Here is a 23,549-nt window from a genome sequence, read left to right on the forward strand (position 1 = left end):
AACCTGGTGAGCCAATTATTCCTTTTCCCTGGAGGTAGGAAACATCAGGACTGCACTGACACCTCCCAAATGAATCTGGGGTCAATTCTTTTGTGGAATAAAGGTTTTGAAATGATGGAGCAGCACTAGAGGTTGGACTTGGCAGGGGGTGCTGGTGGAAGAACAGGCTGCCGTTACTCTGTGAGCACTATAAAGCACTTAGCCACGACACGGGAGGACGGAAATCACTGCCTGTCCATGACAGGATGAGCAATAATGTTATTCATTCCCACAGCGTGGCATGGAGCAGGCTACCCCTCCTCGAATTTATTGAGGGGCCGTTAAAGAGCAGCGTTAACCTGCCTGTCGTATCGTAATTGAATTTGGTCTAATTTAAACCAGAGAAATTTGAGGAGTTCATCCTTCTTCAATCAATAAGCTCCCCTTCAGCGACCCATTTCAAGATGGCTTCATAAAAAATAACGCGCTTTGTTTGAATAAATGTGCTCACTGTGGCAGAGCTCAGAGCTGCACGGCTGCTTCCACAGACTCCTCTCAGGAGAAGGGGGCCCCGGGTGCAGCCGACGGCCATCGATCCACCGGCATCCCCTGTGCAAAGGCGCTGATCATTTTTGGTCAGGGAACTGTGCCCTGGTTCACAGGAGGTGCCGATGCTCTGGAGAGGGGCCAGGAGAGCTCGGGGAGGGTGGGAGTGGGTCCCTGGAGCGCCGTGCCTGGAGCCCACGGCAGTGTCTGTGTGTGTGCACCTGCATGCACAGGTGTGCACAACACACACACACACACACACACTGGCTCAGGTTTGCCCCCTCAGTGCCCAGTGCTGCAGGAACTCTGCCTGCCGGTCTGTGCCAGGCTGGAACGAGGAACTGAGAGGTGCCAGGCCAGCCCTCTCCGTACCCTAAGGGCTCAGGATGTGAGGAACAAGAGGATTGCAAGAGGCACGGACACACAGAGCTGGGCCGGGAGGAGCGAGGACGGCTCTGGACTCAGGCTACCTGAAGGGCGGAAGGCAAGGGATGCGTTACTTAATTGCACAGTCGGCAGAGCCTCGGTGGAAGCTGTGGGTGGGACAGATGTACCTGGAAGGAACAGCACACTGAGCAAACACGGCAGCAGCCCCCACGCCCGCCACGGCACCGTCCCCTGTGGGGCTGCATCCCCCGGGGTGGTGCCACGCCGGCTGGAGCGGAGGGCAGCGCTCCCGACAGAGAGCTCAGCTCCAGCACTCACCTGGACCACCCATCTGAGACCCCCCATGTGCTGACCCCGGGCCAAAAACGTGACCTGGTTTCAGTCTCCCGAAGCTATGGGGCAGAGACCACTCTGTCTGTAGCAGAGAAGGGCCTGGGGCTCTCTAGTGCCTCCCCCATACCTGACCCAGTATGATCCTGACCACGCCTGACCAGGAATGATCACCCTTTGGGCAGGCAGGAGTAACCTAAAGAGCAACAAGCAAAATTTTGAAATTCTTAGGGAAAAAATCAGTAGCCAAACCAGATGCTCCAAAAAGGCTGCCTGGCAGCACATGATAGGTGCTCACTGTGGGCAGCGGGTCTGCCTGAGCTGTGCTCTGTAGAGGAGGGGGCAATTTTGGCTTCCATTCCAGACTCAGAAAAAGGACTACACTGAGCTGTGTGCTCTGGGAAAGGCGTGAGCCCCTCTGAGCAGCACAGGCTGGGGAGCAAACACCCATTCTGGGCAATTCCTTTGAGGAATTTCTCTTCATTCACCAAGAAGTGTATTTTTCCTTAAAAAACAGAACTTTAAAAAGTGAAAGAACTTAAGAGCAAAACAATTTTCCCCATCCACTCAGGGATGTTCACCAGAGCCCTGGTGCATCTTACCTATGGGATCTGTCCCAGGCCTGCAATAATAATTGTTAGCATTGCTCAATGTTAGAAAACATCCAGAATGAATCCATCATTTCTGACCTCTTGGCCACAGCACACCTGTAGTGGCTTATGGGATGAGACATTCCTGATTTGACTGGGTGGAGGGAACCATTTGATGGAATAAGATGAGGACTCAGGGTTTTTTTGGCGTATTTTTTTGCCCCATGCTGAACTCCTGAGAGGAACAGCACTGGGCTCCAGCCCCCTGGGCTGGGCTCTTCCCAGGGGGACAAGTGGCTGCTCCTGCCCTATGGCCAGGACTGTGCACCCTGCACTGGAGTGGCCACACGCAGCCACAGAGCCCGGCAGGTACCAGGAGTCTGCAGGGATGCTCTGCAAGGGGGGGCAAAAAAAATAAAAAGGTTCATTTCTATAAGAAAACATGAAAAACAAAGATTTAGGTTTGTACCACTAGTAGAGGCTCTGCTCTGAATGCACCCAACTGCATCCACTGAAGATGCTGTTATGCTTTAATTTCAATCAGCACTAATTAGCAAGGACCAGCCATGAGGGTGCATTATTGCCTCTTTCAGACCAGTGCAGATAAAAAGAGGCTTGAACCATTTACTTGGTTTGGCCTCACTGATGAAACAACCACCTCCTTTTTACTGCCAATCTGAGGCTGGTATGATGAGGAATCCCCGAGCAGCCAAGGCTTAGTGCTGGCCACCTGTTTAAAGGGGGGTTCCGCTCAACACGGCAGAGTCAAGTGTTTTACAAACAAAGATTCAACTCACTGGTCTCCAATTCAGCGTTCAAAAAATCCCAGCCAGGAGGGAACCACAATGGTTGGCCTCGGTGCCCTGCACCTCCTGCCCTGAGGATGCCACACAGAAATGGGTGCCAAAATAAAAAAATTAAAAAATAAAAAAAAAAAAAAGGGAGGAGAACCCCAACAGAAAGGAGCGCACTTCCAAGCTGCAAGAGCGTGTGGGGAATGGCTGCGCCACAGCAACTGCACAATGCAACATGGCCAAGATGCAGAAATCAGAGTGGAACCAGTGTCTAGCGAAGGAGAACAGCGGGTTACCTACAGACTAGCCCTTACCTGAGAGATCCCCATAGTCCAGCTCCTCGGCCGAATTGGGCAACTGAGTAAAGCCTTACAAGTAAAAACAGACTCGTTTTTCTCTGCGTTTCTCAAGCGACAAAAAACAACACACTTAAGAACTGAGGATGAATTTCTTGAGGGGGAAAAAGAGAATGCGTCAGTCACTTGCCACCGCCTGCCGGCGCGGGCAGAGCCATCGTGTGACACCAGTGCAATCTGGCCTTTATTACAGACAGAAACGCTCCTCGCTCTACACTGTTGGCACACGGAACGTGGCAGAGACCACTCATAACAGCATGCAGAGCCCCAGACTCCGCCTTTCGGCCGTCACGGGCACAATTTCCCAATTTAGTCCAGGATGATTTCAGTCCTGCATACATGGAAAACTTGCCTCCAATTTTGCAACCGATCCAATTAGTTTTGGTCATGGTGACAAGTCAGGACATTTACCAATGACAGAATATGAATATTGTGCAGCGCATGTCATGGCCTGTTTGCAGGCTGCGGGCTGTGTCCTCCGCCAAACTATCGGACAAACCGGCTTTTTTTCATTTGCCCAAATGTGATGGATTTATGGGAAAAGCATCTGTCCTCAAAGCTATAAAGCAACCAGGGAGGCACGTGGTCATGGCCACCACAGGCAGCCAGCGCTGTCTGTGAGGGCATTAGTGCTGCTTGGTTTGGGAGTCTGAGGAATGCTGGGGGCTGCAGGCAGAGCACCTCCAGGGGTGGACATCCCAGCACCAGTGCCGTGGCACACCAGAGCCACGAGGCCACCCAGACTTACTGAAATGTGGGCTGGGGCAATGTTACCCTGTGGGCTGCGACTTCCAGGACTCACTCTTGCTGCTGGCCACTAAAAGCAAATGCATAAGCCAAGAAAAAAAATTCCCATGAAGAGATCCCGCATCCCTGGGCACTGGGGAACCTGGGATCATCAGCTCACAGACTGCTACCAGAGCTGACTGTCTGTTAAATAGCCAGGCTGTGAGTGCAGTATGGTCAATGTGCAGACTTGGCCCCACTGCAGAGCAGCAATATGTATATTTTTATATATACACTGCCCTTTAAAAATGAAACTAATTTTCAGTTACTGGTTTTTAAATGCATCAAATCATCAGGAAGCTACATTGGTATTACCTCCTGAAGTGGGAAGCCATTGAGATTAATAGCAGGAAATAGTGTGCCACTCTTGGGTTTCAGGGAGTCCTTTTCAGATTTTCAGGAACATTTTTCCTATAAATGATCTATAAATACTACAGTTGACTCACAGAACCATTGACCATGCAAAGCTGCACTTGGCAGAGGGGCCCTTCAACTTTTCTCTCTCCAAAATTGCTTCTGTAGAGAGTTCCCTTTCAAGGAACTACATTTTCTCACTGATGAAAAAGGGCAATGTTGCATTTTTTATGAAGAAAAAAAAAAAAAATCCTTTTCAGAAAAAAATTTGCAACAATTCTACAATTTTGCTTCTCCTGCACCTGGGACACTCACAAATGCCACCGGACGGTGTTAAAACCTGTTGTGAGGCATTTAAATAGGTGGTAAATTACTTGATTTTTCTCATTAAACTTTCATATTGGCTACTAAAGCCCCTTTTCACTTCTGACAGGATGAACTCAAAGTCTCTGCCACTACTCCTGTCAGAGAAATGAAAGGGAACTTTTCACTCTGCTCCATTTGCCTGGAAATGATAAATCCTCGGCAGGCAGAGCCAGCACGGTGAGTGCGTCCTGCAGCTCAACCAGGGGCTCACACAAGGACCAGGCACCCTGGGTATATTTAGGTTTCTGTGGGCTCCCACGCTACATCCAGTTCTTCAGGAAAAGCCGATTTCTCTCCCATCTCAGGCTCTAAATAAGCAATTAGGGATTCCGTTTCATGCGGCGCGCGGCGGCGCTGCGCAGACCCTGTGATGTTTTATTCAACCGCCCCAAGGATGGGAGCTGTAAAACAGACTGAGGAACGGATTCACTATTAGCTGCACTTTTAAGTAGGGCATTTCCAAGGGGGAAGCAGGCAGCTGGAAGCAGAGCTGCTTGGTGATGGCAGTGCAGAAAGCCCTTTTCTGTGGCACCTGGCAGGACGTACGAGTGGCCAGGGCTCTGCTGCAGCCGGGCTTTGGCTTCAGCCAAGCGTTTTTAGGGACTGAGCACTATCAGAAAAAGGAACGGGAGCGTAACGCAATAGTGCTACCTATTCTTGTACCAAACCTGCTGAGGCCACAATTAAAAACCCACACAGGCCTTCAGGGAAGGATTTCCAGCCTGTAAAATAATTTACCTGCTGCATTATGGGCCATTATTATTGTGACTGGGGTGTTTTCCTTATTTTAACCTTCACTCCAGGCTTCCTGCTTTGCCAGCTTCAGAGGAGGCTTTTCCAAATGGCTCAAAACCCTACCTTTCCATGGGAATGAGTAGAAATTCTGCCTGTGCTGAGGCAGCATTGCCTAGTTCTTGCCTTGCCAGGGGAATGAGGAGCAGCCCTGGCTGGGCAGACAGATGGATGGACAGGGCCTCAAGCACAATGCCCTGTGTGGGCAGTACTTACATCCTGGGGAATCACTCTGAGCATTTAGAGCTCTCTGCTTACAACAGGGTAAGGGCAGAATTTGGAAAAAAATGGACACGAAGTCAGTGTGTCCAAGGTCATGGCTGCTTAGAGATGTCCTGCTTGTATAGGGGGCAAACATGAGCTGGGCATCTCACCTGAGGGGCTCTACAAAGGGCTAGCCTCTAGAGGGGCAACAGGGGCCAGGACATTAAAAACTGGCACACTGATTATGGTGGAGAGAGGGGCAGGGAGGAAAATGGAAAGGGCGTGGCAGAAAAAGCGCTTTCTCCCCAGACGGAGTGGCGCAGACACTCCAGGCTGTTACGCTCCCGGCTCCACCGAGTTCTGCCTGCATTCCAGCTCAAACAGTGGGACCTGTGGTTTCAGCCCCACGGGCACCCTGACCCCACAGGGGCACACTGAGAGGGAGGCGGGCTGAAGCTGGGAAACCCCAGCTTGGTGGGGTGCAGCGGAAGCACAAGCCTTCCTGCCGGCCATGACCATGCTGTTATTGGAGCTCTGGCAATGAACAGTGCAGAGAAAGGAGAAAGTGCATCAGAAAATTCACAGTTAAGCTCTCATTTTTCAACAAAAGAGTTAACAACGTTCGTGCGTTAGGTCACTCATGCATCGCTGCCGTCAACTCCATTCCGTGAGGAGACAGGAATGGCAGGGCCTTGGCTACTGCTGGGACATGCACACACACACAGGACTCCTTCCCCCCAGTCCTCTAGGATACGCTCCAAAACTTTAAATGGCTCAAAACCCTCTTTCCCCGATTGAAGCATTGTGCTGGCTCCACACTGGCCTTACATTCCATTTTCTTTGCTAGCAAGCTCTTTTTTGGGTTGGTTTTTGGTTTTGGTTTTTTTGGGTTTTTTTGGGGTTTTTTTTGGTTGGTTGGTTTATTTTCTTTTTTCTTCCCCCAATTCATTTTAAATCGTTTTTGGAGAAAATCCATTTGGCTGTATTCATGCCCATGCATTTCTAGTCATTCACAGACATGCTCACTCCCATCGGACATCAGAAAGAACAAATGGCCAACATACAGAAACACCTGGTATACTCCATACACACTCCAGCAACACAAGCTTGGAAAGAAATCCAGAGTCTTCACGGGAAAAGCACCCCACAAGGGCAAGCACAGGGGAATTCAGAACAAACTGGCTGGTTTTAAGGCAGGAAAGTCTGTGGCAGCTCGTTTGACTGGGATAGGTTGTCATTTCAGCTGGCCACCTCCCGGGCAGTGATCCTCCCCACGGAGGGGGGAAGTCCTCGAGTTAAGAACAGGCTTTTTATGGCTTCCTCAGGACAAAGAAAAATAAGGAAAGACATCAGGAATTGCTTAAAAAAATGGGGCAAGGGTTTGCCACTGAGCATCTGCCCAGCTGTCCTCACTGCTGAGTCTGATCCATGCCTACAGTGAGCCTTTCCTGACGCAGAAACAACACTAGAAAGGATGTTGGGAGCTGTGCCATCATTGGGGATACCTGATCTTTTTCAAATTTAGGGCTCAACATCTAGCCACAAACATGTAGCTACAAAATCAGCAACGTTGGCTCTTGACATTTAACACACACAGGGAGATCAACACACTGACAAAACACAAGTGTGCCCGAAGATTTCTGATCTTTATGCCAAGTGGGAAAAAGCATCCAGGTAGGTAAGTTATTTGGGATAAGAAATGTAAGCCCCTCCACTTGATATGGCACATTGCTGCAGAATGATTGCTTCACTCAGTCCTGCCTCTGACCTCACCCAAGCAATGCCTCGAGTGGAGTAGGCGGAGAAGGGGGTGCTCTGTCAGTAAAAAATCAGTCAATTTATCAGAGTTAAAAGAAACTAGAACAACAAAGTCCAACATGGATTAGCTATAATTAAAAATTGTCAGAGGTTTTGGTTCTTCAGCTGAAAAGTAAGCTTGTGCCAAAAAAATGGGATGCTCAACTTCCAGCCTGCAGCGTGTACGTAGGCTCGCCGGGGAATGGAGGAAGCTCAGGAAGCTGTCAAGCTGTTAGCTAGACTGCCTGGAGCAGACGAGAAGGGTTACTTTGCTAGACTGCTATGCTGAGAGGAAAGTGTTGCTATTTGTTTTCCCAATCTCCTTCTGCAGTGTAATAACGCAAACTTCCCTGCCGACCTTGGAGGCGAGCGCTCCTCTGTGGAGCATCCCAGAATCCCCAGTGCTGCCCGCTGGATACTCTGTCTTAAAAACTAACTCAAAATCCAAGAAAAATGCTCAAAAATCTTAAAAAAAAAAACCCAGGGAAAAAAAAAACAAAACAAAAAGCCACCAAACAAAAACCCTAAAAAAAGAAAAAAATTAATTTCTTTTTCATGTGTGAAATGATTCTCTCAGTCAATGCGTGGAGAACCAACTGGCATTGCTTGGACCTGGATGCCACGGGGCTTGTGCTTGCCTGGCACCAGGATGATCAGCTGGGGAGCTCACAGCAGAAATGACAAGAGCAGACAGACTTTCCAGCCTTAGAACCCATGTTGTATTTATGAGATGAGTCCATCTGAAACACAGTTTTCCCTTGAAGACTCCAGTTCCCTTTTTGGCCTCCCCTTCCCAGGCTTGTCTTGCCACTCAGCAGCGCTGAGAAATAAGATAAACAGGAATGTGATACCAACCGTGAACTGCTGGTTCTGTCGTCGCCGTTGTGTCTACACACGGGAACAGAGGATTGGAGGAAGGGAAGAAACAGGAGGAACAGCATGCAAAAAAAGGGAAAATGGAAAAAATGGAACAGATAATATATGAGCAAGCTTTCAAAGAACATTGCGTGACAAGCAATAATAAAATGAAAGGCAAAAAGCATTTGAAGTGAGTTGCACTGTTTAGAAGACATGCCTCCAGTTCAAAAGCTATGAGCCTGAGGAAAACAGTAAATTTTTCTCTTTTTCCAGGTCCTTGCCAGAACAATTACTGGTGGTTGCAAAGTCAGGGGAACAGGAGACAGGGGAGAACACCGACACCAACGGTTTGGTTGGTGGGGACAAAACAGAAGCTCCAGAGCAGGATGAAGAGCTGAGGCTCGGCACGTCGCTGTTACACACTCAAACACTGCCTCATCAGAGCACCCGTGGCCAGGGGACAGCCTGCTCCTGCCTCTCCTCCAGCTTCCCAGCCACCACTCGCACAATGAACCGCTTTTTTCAGCATAAAAGATGTTCTAGAACTGGCAACAGTGGACAAACATTACCAGCGCCTCCACTGCAGCAGGTAGCTGGTTGAACAGCTATGGGTAATTAAATATCCTGGATTTTTTTTGCTGGTTAGTCTGAAGCTGACTCTACTCCATACAGACTACATCTCACTGGAAATTTCTTGGGGGGCACTGCCTTGCCAATGGAGAGATGCTTTGTCTCTTCCAGGAGTTTGCAACAGGCAGTTTTAAAAGACTGACCAAATCTGAAGGCTTTTACTGACAGTTATTTCCACCGACAGGCCTAAACCAAATGTAACCACATTACCCAATTTACTGGCTAATTTAGTCGTTGGAGGCCGCTTGCTTTGCATCTGGAGGGATTCTGTGGCAGGGGGCAGTGGCTGGAGGGGGCTTGCTCCCCAGAACGTGTCGCTGAAACAAATCCCTGGAGCCAAGCTCTGCCTGGCTGGGGCAGGCAGTGTTTGAGTGCTAACACCGTGGGTGAGCAGCGCTGCACCCGTGGCCCTGCAGAGCAGCCTGGAGCTTGGGTTTTGCAGCACAACAGACAATTCACAGCGGCCTTTCCCCTCGCTGACATGCTGGCACACAACCCGGGCATGGAGCCCCTGCACGGGCAGAGGCAGCAGTGGAAAAAACAGGACCTGTTTCTTGGCAATTTAGCTGAGGACAGCCCAGGGCTGAATTCCTGAAGCAGCAGCAAAGACAAGAATCATACAAGGAATACATAATACTTACAGATACAAGGTCTACATGCTTTAATTATGGAAGCAAAACAAATAAACCCTGCGCAGTTTAACAAACTGCACCAAGATCTGCGTAACAGATTATCAAGCCATCATTAGCCTGTTTCCACTGCCAATGTAGGCTGTTCTCATCTTGGCAACCAAATCTAAGGCACCCTCAAGGAGGCCAGCCCTTGTTCTCCTGCGGGAGCTCTGGGGGCTGCAGGGGAAACCTTCCAAAGCCACGAGGAGAACAAGAGCAGGGCTTTGCTTTGGTTTTGGGTAGCAATCCCCATTTGTTTTAACCAAGCAAATGGTGGAAGGGGAAATGGTGGTGGAGGTGGGGGGAAAGCCATTGTTTAGAAGGGGTTGTAAAACTCAGTATTAATTCCTGAGATAGCATCTTGGCATCTATAAATAGTCTCAATTTACTGTCTTCCTGAAATAAAAAAAGTTACGTCAGCTTTTACAATAAATAGAGAATCTGCTGGAAGCAAACTTGTATTGATGTGCTGGAAGAGATTATTAGTCAAGAAACAGTGCAAACTGGACAGTGCATCTCGCTTCCCCGTCCGGGGACAGAGACCGACAGGTTACACAAAATAAAGTTCTCAAGCGGTTGTAAGTGCGAACAAATATCCACGTCAAACAACATGTTGGCTGCAGCTGGAATGACAAAGTTATGATTAGCAAATGGTTTGGATGGTTGCAATAGGAAACACAGACCGGTTAAAGTTTAGAGTGAGCTTTTGGGGAGTCCTGTCCAGTCCCAGTCCTCTCTGGGAAGGAGGGCTGCACACAGGGCACGGCCCCGTGCTCAGGACACCAATGTGCTGACACTGGTGTGCTTCTACATCATTGTGGCAGAGGAGAGAAAACTGTCACTGGGGCTTTGGTACCCAGTCAGTGCCCTCCTGTGAATCCATGTGCGTGCCAGCCCTGCCACTCCTCACCCGGGAAGGGACACCCCAGCCCTGCAATGCTGCTGCTCACACAACCCCTAACTTTAGCCTGGACCGGCCAACTTCAAAGGTGCTTTTCTGAATCCTGGGGTTGTGCCACCAGCTTTTGCTTTGCTTTCAAGAACAGCCACACTTCCATGTCAGAGCAGGCACACAGCACCCCAGGGATCAGCCTTCTGCCCCATGTCCTACAACAAAAACCATCTCTTCTCCCCAGTTGCTGACCAACAAGAAGTCTTTGATACACTCCTGACTTAACTAATATTGACCAAAGCCAGGGAAAGGCTCTGCCATCACAAAAAAGCACTGTTCTGGTCCCAGGCCATCAACATGCTCCATGATCACCCAAGGCTGATAGTTATTATTTAAAATGGAAAGCTGGTGATGAAGAAGGGGCTGGTTTACCCAGTGCAGCAAAGCCAAGAGGACGTGGAAATCACATAACCAAACAACCTGGGATTTTCTTCCTTAATATCAAGGCTTCTCTTCCCAATGCCAATCAGAAAAAGAACTAAACACTCTGTTCAGGAAAAGCAGAACAATGTCAAGGTCTTCCAAAATCTTCATGTAAAAAAGCTCCTCTGAGGCCAGGTTTATAGTTAGAGAAGGTGCCCAAAGGAGTAACCACTGGCTTCTACAAAGCTGCAAATTTCACTTTATTGGAATTTCTGTGTAGCACTGGCTGTAAGAAGTAAATATCTGCCAGCTAGGACAACTCAGATGACACCCAAGCTCTAGGCACTTACAACCCCATTAGGCAGCCACGCAAGGGCACACACACATATACACACACGTATTTATAAAATTACTGCATGGAGGCAGCTGGGCAACATTTCTCAGAGTTATGAGCTCCACTGCTGAGCCTCCTTGTTTTCTCAAATGGATTCTCTCCAACTTCAAACCGTTTGCAGAGTGTGACAGACCAGGCCCTTTAAACTTGGCCGTAATTAGTCCACAGCCTCAAACAGAACAAGCATGATGGAGGAATATCAAAACCCTAGCAGCAAAATTAAATTCCCCTGGTTGAATGCTGCAGCCACAGCGCTGCAGCCTCGCAGAGGTACTCAGTGCTGGGGCTGAGGAGCACACACACAGAATTACAGCAGCACATCCACAAAGTAACGGCAAAACACGCTGCTGCCTTTTAAATTTAAAGAGGCTTTAGCAAGTATAGATATCCATTCAATATATTGCTTTTTAAATTGCTTTCTGAACTGAAACCAAAAGCCAATCTGATCCCTGACGCGTGGAGCTCTTATTCTTCCCGATTTTCCAGACTACTTCACATGCACTGACCGGGGCAAGTGCGAACCCCTGCACGTTGCAGCAGCCTGAGGGAACAGCATGCAGCACTGCAAACGATCCCTGTCCTGGTTCAGGTCCTTGGGGCTGATGAAAAGGCCTACAAAACCCTTCCCACTGCTCCCCTGGATGAAACTTCTGCGGGACACCAGCACAGCTGTCCCATCCACAGCAATGCAGGAGCTGAGGGGTGATGGGGCTCAAACACCAGAGTGCAGTGACCCATCGATCCTCTCCCTCACCACACGCTCCTCCAAGGACGGATGGAGATGTCCCTTGCATTCCTGAGCCTCCTGATCTGCTCTGTACAGCACTCCAGGCTGGCACTGAGTGCCCTGGTCCAGGCATGCTGCAATGAGCCCTGGGGACAGCTTGATTAGCAGACCAGATGTTTGACAAAAATCATCAAAATCTGTATGGATGTTGTGTGTGACCAGAACAAAAATAGTCTGAAATTGGCACAGTGGCTCCAGCCATGCTTTTGCATGTTTCTCCATACAGATTTGGTAGGATTTGGGTTTGATTTGAAGCCCAAACTTGCACACAACCCACGCTTCTGCTCAGCAAGATGATGGTTTGTGCATTGCTTATGCTGTGTCACCAAAAGTAAGGCCACATATGACAGGTCCTGCCTGCTACTGGCTGGACATGGGACTGAAAGACTGAATTTTATTTCGTTTTATTTCTTGTCCCAGGCCTGTCAGCTCTGCCTTTAGCCCCTTTAATGCAGACACATCCTGGATGAAAATGTCAGAAAGGCGAAGAATCATCTTTAAATTAACTTGACATTTTAGCAGGGACAGGCAGAACCTTCAACAGAAAGCAGAAGTTAAATAATAAATAATTTGGGGGAACAAATCCCTGGGCTGCGTCGCTGCACAGCGGCATCAAGCACCTGAACGTGTCACAGCTCAGCACCAGACTGGGAATGCCGAGAGCAAACCAGGAGCCCTCCTGCTCCTGCTGGCAGCGTGGGCACCTCCACAGCCCCAGAAAAGCCACAGACTGTGAGAGAGTCCAGACAGCCACGCTGAAGCTGACCACTCTGAGCTGACTGGGGAGTACTTGTTTTTACAATTAAATTCCACCACCAGGTCAGCACCTGCAGCAGTCCCAGGCAGAAGTGGCCGTACCTGAGCCGACACCACCATCCTGCCAGGACAGAGCTTTAGACATCCCCACGCTGCCTCTCTGCCTCCCACAAACCCACTGCAAGGAAATCTGAGAACAGGATGACTGAGACTGCATTCTCCCTGCCCACCAGCTGTAATTGGGAAAGGACAAACTCCTACTGAGGATAAAATAATAATTCTTGTTTTGAGGAAGTTTTTCGACATGTGAAATGCTCTGAAAACCTGCAACTTATTTTTGCTCGCAGAGTTCACATTTCCATGTGCCATTACTTTTAAAGCACCTGGGATGACACAAAGGTGTGCTTCTCAGGAGACAGTGTCTGCCCCTGTGGTGACGGCAGAGCTCCACCACCACGTGCCTCAGCTCAAGAGCTGATACTCCCACCAGCATCAGTTCTCAGCTCCTGCTTTGGAGCTCACTGCACACCTCCAAGCCAAAGAGATTTGGCTCCTGCTGGTATAAATCCTGAGCCTCAGGAAGGAACTCAGAGCTGTTTCCACAGGATGGGCTCGGTGCTTTCCACACGCATTCACTAAGGGCCTGGGAGCACCCCTGGGAATTCTCAAGTGAAAACCACTGCCTGCAATGTTACAGCCCCCTGAAATAAACACACACACCCACAGCCACCCCCAGACCTGCCACTCCAAGGGATCAGTGGGATTTAAAATATGCTCTGAATGGGCCTTCCAGGGGGGACATGGGGAGCCCCCAGCCTGCTGCTGATGCTGCTGCAAAGGATGGAGAGCAGTGCCTTTGCAGAGCCAGCAGCATTGCTGCAGGGCTGGCAACACTGCCAACCTGCACGTGTCACACCCAGGTCTTCACCAAAACCGCTGCCAAGACACCTGTGCAATTCCACCTGTGGAGAAAGAGTGGGAAATGCAGGTGTGCACCCCTGGACGACGCCCTGGTCCTGGGAGGGGCACGCCAGGGGCTGCAGGGAGGCTGGGACAGGCAGGCAAACCCCAGATGAGGGCTGGGCTGCGATCAAGGACCTTTATTTCCCAGGAAACAACAGCTGCCCGAGCCCAGCATTTCCAGGAGCCACTCCAGGGTAATTCAAATGATGCTCTGCTGTATCGTATTGTACATCTTAATGAAGAAAGCCACAAGGACAATTTAACTGATAAAAAAGGGCTCGGCAGTGATAAGGGCTGAAACACCAAAGGATGGCTGGAATATCAATGCTGCTGGAGGATACGTGGAAAAGATCAAGCTGTCACGCAGGAAATCTTTTCAAGCACCTACACTAAAGTGACAGAGGGAAAGCTCTAAAGGTCGTGGTGTCTGGAAACTTCACTGCTCAGCTTGTCCTTTGCTGGAGAAGGCATCAGGTCAGCTTTCCAAGAGCTCCCCCAGAAACTCCCTGAACCAATAAATCAAAAGGACAACTCCAAGGGCAGAATTTTCTAGGGTCACCTGCTAGAAACTGCTTCAATGCAGCCTCTTTCCCCATGTTTTATTCAATTAAAGCAAGACAATTGTTTTTCAGAACTAGTCCATGGTTCCAGGGGACGTGAACTACGTCAGGCTTATACTAAAAGTAGGGGGACAAAAGCAAAACAAAGCAGATTTCAAACCCACCTTCTCCTAAGGATTGGATTCCACTGGGCTGGCTCCAGGTGCCTGGATTGCCAGCAGCTCAGAGAACACCCTGTTGTCTCCCACCTCTCCTCTGTCAGACAGTAAGAACGCTGGAGCATTTGGGTGAGGATGGGAATTAAGGTATCAGGTGTCTCTCAAGGCTTTGAAAAGTGTTCCAACACTACTCTGCTATGTAATTCTAGAGATTATGTTAATTTGACCTAATTTTTTCCAGCCACAAAGTCTCTTAACTACTGAAGGGCAGAAGTTGGTGTGGCTCCACGCTCCTGAGCACTGAGTGGAGAGGACACACACACACAGATCTCTGCACGACAGAGAGGAGAAGCCTCAGCTGCTCTGGGTGGGAAAAGCACACTGAACTCATGGGCACAGCATGGTAAGACACATGTCAAGAAGACTCAGTGCCAAGGAAGAAAATAAAAATTCCCCTTATCAGCATTAGCAAATCTTCTTCTGACAAATCGCGAGCAGGAACTGCTGGAATCAGGGAGCAATATCACATCATTACTTTTCCAGCCTCCTCAGCAGTTCAAAGGCAACACAGAAAAGCACCAAGAAGGCAATGGAGACCTGTGGGCTCTGCCACCAGCATCTGAGATCCTCCACCACTGCAAACCAAGGTGAGAGAGCAATGCTGGACAGTCACGCGCTCCTTCCCCCAAGGGACTCTGCCAGGCTGCTGACACGGCCATTTCCGACTGCAAGAACCATCTCTCCCCTAATTTTTAATATAAAAAAACTGGAAAGCTATGTGAAGGAAAGGCTACTGAGCATCCGCAGCCAAGCTGCAGCAGGACAGCAAACACCCAAGCTGCTGTTTATTGGGAAGAACCAAGCACTGCTGTGGGACCTGGCGTGAGGACAAGCGAGGCCAGCACCGGCTCTGGAGGGCAGTGCTGGGGCAGTCCCTGAAACCACAGGCTGATAACAACCCAGCTCCCAGAAAAAGGACACTCATTAAGGTCTGCAGGCACCAAGATTAACTGAAGGGGTTATCCAAGCATCAAGACACATGGCTCCATTTAGCCTTCCAAAATCCACTGAAAGCACGAGCAATTACCGTCAGAGAAAGAAACCTGTGAGCACGTCCAGGTACAGCCTGTGGGACACGGCCGAGCTTCTCTGCCAACAGCTCTCAGGGAGGCTGCGAGAAAGCTTCAAACCTCCTCTGAAACAAAAGCGGGTTAGGTCCAGAAATCAAAACCACGGGAAAGGGAGAGCCATCCCGAGCAGCCCGGGCTGGGTGCCTGGAGCTGGGGTGACGGGCAGGCACCTGCAGGGAGGAAGGAGAGCACGGCGAGGGCTGGCAGGGCGACGGTGGCAGAGAGGCTTCGCTGCTGTGTCCGTGCCAGGGGGCCTGCCTTGGGTGCAAAAACCTCGAAAGGAAAAGAAGCCACGAAACGCCCTGGGCAGGGTGGTGAGAGTCAGCTGAGCAGCTTCATAAAAGCAAATAAAATGTGAAGGCATTTACACAAGGGGTGGTTTACAGCAACAGTAAACGTTGTGCCATTAGCTATTCAATGGTCCATCCTCACCTGCCGTTTGTCACCTCTGCCTCAAACAAAAAAAAAACAAAAAACAAAAAACCAAACCAAAACCCACAAAAAGCAGCAAGCAAAAGCAAAAGCAGCGGTTGGAATAGGAAAGGTCAGAGAAATGACAATGCAAATGGTTACAAATAAATCAGAAGGGCTTTCCTGATGAGTCAGGTCTGAGAGGAGGTATGAGGATGTGTCAGAGAGGTGTCATGATCTTGCTGGTTGTTTTTATTCATCTTTTCTCGCAAGACACAGAAAATCTCACAAGCTGAAAGGCAGCTCCTCAAGAAAGGGGCCTATGGATGGCATTCACACAGTAAAAACAACTGGTGGAATCCCCTTTTCTGGGAGAGTGAGGGAGAAGCTTATCACAAAGAAATACCAACATCTTGGCATGAGAAAAAGCATCTTGAGTCACATCAGGCGAACTGAACTGCGGAAGACCAAACTTTCTATAAATTGCTCAGAAATTGATACTGATGGGATGGAGGCTGAAACGACTGCCTGTGCTAAGGGAGCTCTCAGGCTTTTGGCATCCTGCATTTGAAGTACCCACTGATGGCCACCAGTAACTGAATTAATCACTTTTCCTGCCATGACAATTCCCACACTTCAGGAACACCCACACCCACGGCAAGGACTGTCTGACACGCCGAGCTGCTGGACCAGGGCTCGTGCTGCGGGTGGGCGTATTGGAGGGAAAAAAAAAATACTGCAAGTGATTGGTTTGTTGTTTTTCCCCAGGCTTCATGCTCTGCTTATATACATAAAAGACAATAAACATTCAGGACATTTCCAATGGTTATGAAGGTACCATACCTGTGATGGTGGTAGGGATGGTGGTGGTAGTGGTGGTGGTTGTTGTGGGAGGAGGGATAGTTGTGGGGGGATCTGGATAAAATATAAAAAGGAAAATAATAAAAAAGCAAATTAAGAAAAAAACAAGCAGAACACAACAGCGGTCAATCGTGATCAGAGGAAAACAAGGATGCTAAGAAGCAGCACGGGGTTGGGGACCCTTCCCTGGCTAAATCCCAGGGGGGAGCCCAGCAGGGACAGCGGGGCCAGATCCTCCAGCCACGCTTACCCAGGCTGGAGAACCTGGCCCCAGCCTCTCCCCCCTTTCTGCCTTCTACAGTGCTAAAAAAAAATAAATAAAACCCAGCATAAATTAGTCAATGAGAGAGAGAGAAATGGAATGGGAGAGGCATAAGGAAAATAAACTGCACGCTTTCCACAACAAAAAGACCAGTTTGCACATACAAGGAGAGACACAGTGGTGCTTTGGTGGTTGTCTACGGATACATTTGCAAACCCAGGTGGGAGGGTTGTGTGAGAGGCCCTGCTGTGCTTCACAGCCTGAACATTAACAGCACATGAACAGATCTCACTGTCTTCCCAGGGCCCTGAACCTCACTGCTCTTCCTCTATAAACACACGGCAGCAGGATGTTAAAACTACTTCAAAGATGGGAAGGGATACAGAGAAAGGAACAACACCACTGCTGAATACCAATTTCCAGGTATGAGGAATTCCACCAAGATCTTTTAATTTTAAAAAAAGTCAATATTTTTCTGACAATTTCGGTTGCACACTCTTGTTTTTGTTACTAGGGCATCGTTAATGAGATGTTTCTCTCTGTGACCATTTCTCAGATGGACTGGACCTGTTGAGATTCAAACCCTGCTGCTCGTCACGGGATTGATGTTACACACAGGGACACATCCTTATCAAAACTATCGGGCAGGAGAAGGTAGATATGAGAAGATGTAAAAGAAAAAATATGTATCAATGCCCAGATGATCAAACTGAATGCACTTAGTAGTCAGAAAGACTTTGAACTACGGATTCATTCGGCAATAATAGAGCATGAAACCTTTCATGGGCTTTTGATTTTAGGTTTCCTCCATAGCACGTCAGCTGTTCCTCACTAACACATCTGCTACTCTTTTATCTCTGAGCGAGCTCCCTTGGATCCCCTAATTAAGATATCTGAACTTTAATTATATACTGCACCATTATTATATTCCATCCAACTTCCCAAGAGTTGAGGAACATCACCTCATAGTTCGCTGTGCTATGAGCAGTCACTGTCTTTCCTCCACATCCCAAGGATCTCAGCCCCTGTGCTTCTCTCTCAGTCCTGACCCACACATCTCCTGGGAGCAGTGGGGACCCTCCTGAGGCACAGCAGTGCCTGGGGAGGGCCCCCAGACTCACACTGAGCAGCCTGGACTGGCTGTGCCGTGGGCTCTTCCTCCAAAAAAGAAAAAAAACCCAAAACCAAACAAAACAAAAAAAAAAACCTGGAGTGCTAATGGAGCTGGAAGTTTCCAGCAATGTATCAGCCCACGCCCATGGGGACAAAAAGCATAAAATGAATTTTAGAAACAAGCATGCATCCAGTGTGTGTCAATGTGATGATACATCCCCATCCCACGTGGGCAGCTGGGGAGGTGCTGGGCACAGCTCAGCTGCTGAAGCCACGCCAAACCCTGGACCTGCAGAGATGTCCCTTGGAACGGGACTGCCTGAGGGCTGCCTCTCCTGGGGCTGTGCCAGACCCTGCTCGTGTCCCAGCTCCCGCCCTGACACACCTGGGAGCTGTGCACGTGAGCAGCCACAGCTGCCTGATGGGCACAGCGAGGCACAGCCTGCCCCAAGGCTCTGCCCCAAGGCTCTGCCCCAAGGCTCTGCCCCAAGGCTCCTGCCATGCCCACAGACCCAGGGCTGCTGGGGAACTGGCTGATTTGGGGGTGAGAGGAGCCACGGGCCAGAGGTGCAAGTGCTGCACCGCTGAGCGGGGTGAGACCCCCACGCTGACCCTCCTCAGCAGCAGCTCCAGCTGGGCTCTGGACCAGGAGGCTTCAGCTGATGGCCACAGCCCAACCACTCCCTCCCCACTCTGGACTTCTCCCTTTTAAAGGATTCCTTGTGCTGTCCAGAGTGGCAGAGCCCAGCAGGATGGTCCCAAACGAGCAGGACTGGAGGTGATGGGGGGTGTAAAACCTTTCTGTGCCCACGAGCAGCCTCCTCTACATGGACAACACATCTGCCTAAGCTGGAACCCGCAGTCTCCATCCCCTGGCAACCTGCATCTCCTTCCAAGTAATGCTACCCTGGGTCTCCTCCTGGGGATTTAATCCCAAGAGGAAGCAACCCCAAGGAAGTCCTGTGCTGTATTCTCGCTCACATCCAAAATGCAGAGTAATTATGTGAGATTTCCCACGAGCTCTAAACCTCAGGTCAGTAATGCTGGGGAGGTTCCCCCAGGCCTGCCTTGGCCCAGGATGGCTACACAGAACTACCCCCACCCCACAGCTGCTTTATGGCAGCAGTTTTCATGGTCTCCATCTGTGGGGAGCTGCCTGTGTCCTACTCCAACTGCTTTGCTCTCTGCAACATGGGTTGCTTCTTTCAACACTGATGTAAACAAGTGGGTTTTTTATATAGTGAGCATGCAAATTACCAATCATAAATGCCTATCTGACTTCATTTTGTAAATTGGAGTCTTGTGGAGCGAGAGGCACTAGAAAAACTACCTATATGATGGGGTACATGAGTTTTGTAAAGCTCAAAGCTGTTACTACCTTGAGTCTTTAGGCGAGTTTCTAAGACTGGACTTAAAATCACTCCTGCAGAGCTGGCATTTGGAGAGGTATGGGAGGTTCTCCACTTTGACTGGATCAGAGCAACTACCAGAGAGCTCAGACTGCAGAGCTTCAGGCGGCTGTTGCATGGAACAAACTTCAAACCAAGTTTCTGTCCCATCTGAGTGGAACCGTAGCACTGTTCAGGTCAGAAAAGACCAAAACCCACCAGGAACTCAGCCCAGCCACACACAACCGCCCTTGACAGAGAAAGTTTAAATATGCAGCCCAAGGAACAGCTCATCATTAAACTGGGGGATTGCTCTGCAAGTGCCTCCTGAATCTCCATTCCATGCAACACCTCAGGGCAGGAGCGTGAGGCTCACAGCAATGCCAAAGCAACGCAGAGGAAGGAAGAATTAAAGCAGGTACTTAACAGCGCTTGAAAAGATGCTGAGGCATGTTTTAGTGTCTGCCCAGCCACACAGACAGGCTGAGGGCACCTCATCCCTCCAGTTTATTTACTGGTTTGTAATTATCTGGGGATGCTGGCTGATTAACTTGCTAGTGAAAGGCTCAGAACCCCTCGGACCATTGTTCAGGCCACTGGAGGAGGTGTTACCAGAAGGACAAGAAATCATTGAGAAGTCCAAGGAGAACTGCACAGTTCTCCCCACACCCCTGCTCTGGCTTTTCCTTAGGCTCCAGCTGGCAGCACGGGGTGGGAGCTCCCCAGAGCTGGGAGAGGCTCTGTGCCCGATGCACACACCGCGAGCCCGGCAGCACCCAGGGCCTCCCCAGCCCCGTCCCAGCCCAGCACAGCGTCGGGGCGTCAGGGGCTGCCTGCAAATCTGGCAGTGAGCAAATGTTAAGTTCTGTCACAGCTTTCCGAGCAGGGCATGTTGCAATTAGGTGCAAAGGAGTCTAGAAGAACGGTGGTTTTTCTCACGTACCGTATACAAACAGCATGTAATCCGCATGTGATTTCCCCACCGCGTTGGAAGCCTCACAGCGGTATGTACCATTATCTGTTTTGTTTAGGTTACTAATGAGAAGGTTTGAACCAGACACTACAACGTGTTGAGGCATCTCATCATCTACTCTTAACCACCTCATGTCCGTAGGCCTACAGAGGAGGGAGAAAAAGAAACAGTCACATTACTATTTTCCTATGGTCAAGATGGCATCTTCAAAAGTTCATCCACAGACAGAAAGCCCAAACCAAGAAAAACTGTAAAGAAACAACACATACTTTTTTGCACTACTCAAGCCCAGATGCTGTCGGGCTTCCTCAATTTAAATTTATTTAAACCCAACAGGAAACTGTATCCAGAGCTTAAATTTTCTGAAAACACTAATGCAAGCAGGAAGAAAGTTCATTAGTGGTTAATCATTCGCTTACTCAGCAAACCTGAAAGCTCTGAGGCTACAGACTCAGTGTTCATCCACGGGGTGCTCTGAGGGCAGAGCTGGACAGCAGAACAAGTAAGGTTTTGTCAAGTTTGAACCCTTCCGCAAGCTGCCAGGGCCCGGGTGACCTCAGCAGGGGCTGTGCTGTGCACTGAGGGAGTTGCAGCCCTTCTCCTGTCCCCCAGCCCGCCTGGCAGCCCCTTCCTGCACCCCACACTGATGGAACCCAGGTGGGCAGGGGGTCTGCATCATTCAGGGAATGAAATGAGACTGGGTTGTTAGAGCTGGTAAAGACTGGAAGCGCTGAAGGGCTTTGGGGGGCAGGGTCTTTTGGCTTTGTGGGGGTGTTTATTATTATTATTAGGTCTTTAAGCAGCGGTGAGGGGAGAGATCAACTCTTTCTGAGCAAGAAAATTCCAGCATTCTTCAGGCACTCAACTCCTCTTAAAGGGGAGTTTCCTGCAGCACAGCACTGCTCAGCCTGCCTGGCTCCAAGGCTGGCAAGTGGGACTTCATGTTGCTGGAGGTGTCCCATGGCTCAGGCTCTTCCCTGGGTCCAAACAGTACATGACAGCCATGATGCAGAAGCTCCTGATGCTTCAACATCCCAGCCATGCTACTGCATGGATCCAGCCCCAAGCAAATTCAGCTGGGCATTGGCTGATTGGTTTTGGACACGAGCTTGGTGTTCTGTCCCTCGCTGCCATGGAATCGGCACACGAGGCACAGCGTGGGCAGCAGGAGCTCCTGAGACAGCCCAAATGCAGTTTAACTTCAGTGTGGGTGGGAAGGGTTTGAACGCTCCTGGCTACAGTTTTTAAAGGGCTCTTTGTGCTGTGGAGTCCCCAGGTGGTACACCACACAGTAGCTGCTGCTCAAAGAAGTGTCTCTGGATGCCTCAAAAGTGACCATTTCAGCATCTTCCCACTTCTGTCATAGTTCTAGGGGGTTGTGTCTAATATAACAAAATATCTGTATTAATACCAAATAGAAATTTCTTCTCTGTAGTCTTTTTTCCCTCTGAGCTTCCTTGCCCCAATATTTATGTTGCCAAATTTTGCAGGGAAATTACTTTGCTTAACTGGAGAAACCTCCCCCTTAATCTAAAACCCCTGTAAAAGATTCCATGAAATCTCTTTGTCTTAAAAAGATGGAGCCAAACCCAGCTCATTATTTTACTGTGTATTTTCTTAGCTTTGGGAGACCCAGGTGAAGTGACCTAGAGAAGCCAATTCCCAGCACATCACCAGCACCACGAAACGTGCAGCGGCAAGCTGCCAGGGAGATGTGTCTGTCCTATTTAACATGGGAATGTCTTGCTCATAGCCTGCAAGGAAAAAATGTAGAGAAGCCTGTTCATTAGATTCCCAGCTGATAGCAAATGGGAGGCACTGCAGGTACCCAGGGGAGCAGGAATGCAAAGGGGCTTGGCAGGCTCTGAGCAGGGAATAGCTACTAAACGGAATTCAGCAGGGACATGCCAGCCTCTGATGCACGGGGAAGGGATTGGCCTCGTGCCCAACAGAACAAACTGGGAGTGGGAATCAAGCGAGTACTATGGGGATCAAGAAAATACTGTGGATGGGGATGTAGGCTACCAGGGAGGATGAGGGCAGCCTGAGCCTCCTCGGCGCTGGGTGCCTGCCCTGCCCACAACGCCCAGCTGGACGGGGTCCAGCTCCCCACGCCCCAGCTCTGGGCACACTGCCAAGGAGGCACTGACAGATCTCAGGAATGTTTGCAGAAATCTTATGGACATGATGAAAATAAGGAAGGATAGGAAATACTTGACAGCCATAAATCCAAGTGGAAGAGAAAGTATTTTGAAAAAAAAATAAAGCCGACAAAACTTAAATTAGAACAGCAATGAAAGTGTGAGAAAATCTACCCTCCCTTGCCAGGATTTTCCTGATGCATAAATTTCTTCAACTGCCTAAGAAAGCCTCAAGGGCTTGGCAAGAAGAGGAGAGAGAATAAAACTGGTATTCTATAAAAACCACACGAGGCACCAAGGGGGAGCAAAACCATCACACAGTCAGTATGAGCAGAAGGATGGACTGCCTTACCTGGGGATCCATCCCACTTCCCCAAGGGCTCAGTGCTGTGGTGCTGGGCTGGCATCCATGCACTGGCACCTCCAGGGGCCACAACTGCAGCCCCTGACCTTGCTTTGCAGATTAACCAAACCCACAATTAACTGCAGATTAATGCCACCCAAGCCCTTCCCTGGGGGAAGAGGGGTCCAGTTGGGAGCCTTGCCCTGCTGCACCCGAAGGCTGCTGCGTGGTGGCCAGGAAGAGCTCTCCTAGGAGCCCTTCCAGGGGAAGTTCCTCGGCCATTAGGTGCACAGCAATAAATGCAAGTCCAGCAGCTGTTTGGGTGCAGGAAGCATCTCTCTCCTTCACTCTGGGACATTGTCTTTGCAGCAGAGAATGGCAACAGAACAGTGGGCACACAACGTCCCGTCACCAGCGGCCAGCCCGGGAAGGGTCCAACTTACTGTGGCTTTCCAAAGGCTGTGCAGGTCAGCTCCAGCGGCTCCCCTTCTCTCGTCAGGCCTTGCAAGGGGTAATTCTGAGAAACCCGCACTTGAGGCTTATCTGCAGGACAC

General features: G+C 49.7%; 1 protein-coding gene across 4 annotated transcripts in view; it reads right to left on the reverse strand.

Moving 5' to 3' along the window:
• CADM1 (cell adhesion molecule 1) overlaps nucleotides 1-23,549 on the reverse strand; it is a 133,262-nt gene that overhangs the window by 7,704 nt on the left and 102,009 nt on the right. Inside the window, exons 6-11 of one of the 4 annotated variants that reach the window (XM_084221577.1) lie at nucleotides 23,439-23,538; nucleotides 20,482-20,654; nucleotides 16,758-16,829; nucleotides 8,137-8,169; nucleotides 2,941-2,994; nucleotides 996-1,079 (exon numbers count right to left, since the gene is read on the reverse strand). In XM_084221577.1, coding sequence (XP_084077703.1) covers nucleotides 996-1,079; nucleotides 2,941-2,994; nucleotides 8,137-8,169; nucleotides 16,758-16,829; nucleotides 20,482-20,654; nucleotides 23,439-23,538 — 516 coding nt within the window. The remainder of the gene's footprint in view (nucleotides 1-995; nucleotides 1,080-2,940; nucleotides 2,995-8,136; nucleotides 8,170-16,757; nucleotides 16,830-20,481; nucleotides 20,655-23,438; nucleotides 23,539-23,549) is intronic. The other 3 variants (XM_084221574.1, XM_084221575.1, XM_084221576.1) reach the window with 3 other exon arrangements.

Source organism: Fringilla coelebs, assembly GCF_963513975.1.
Source record: "Fringilla coelebs genome assembly, chromosome: 25".
Lineage (NCBI taxonomy): Eukaryota > Metazoa > Chordata > Aves > Passeriformes > Fringillidae > Fringilla > Fringilla coelebs.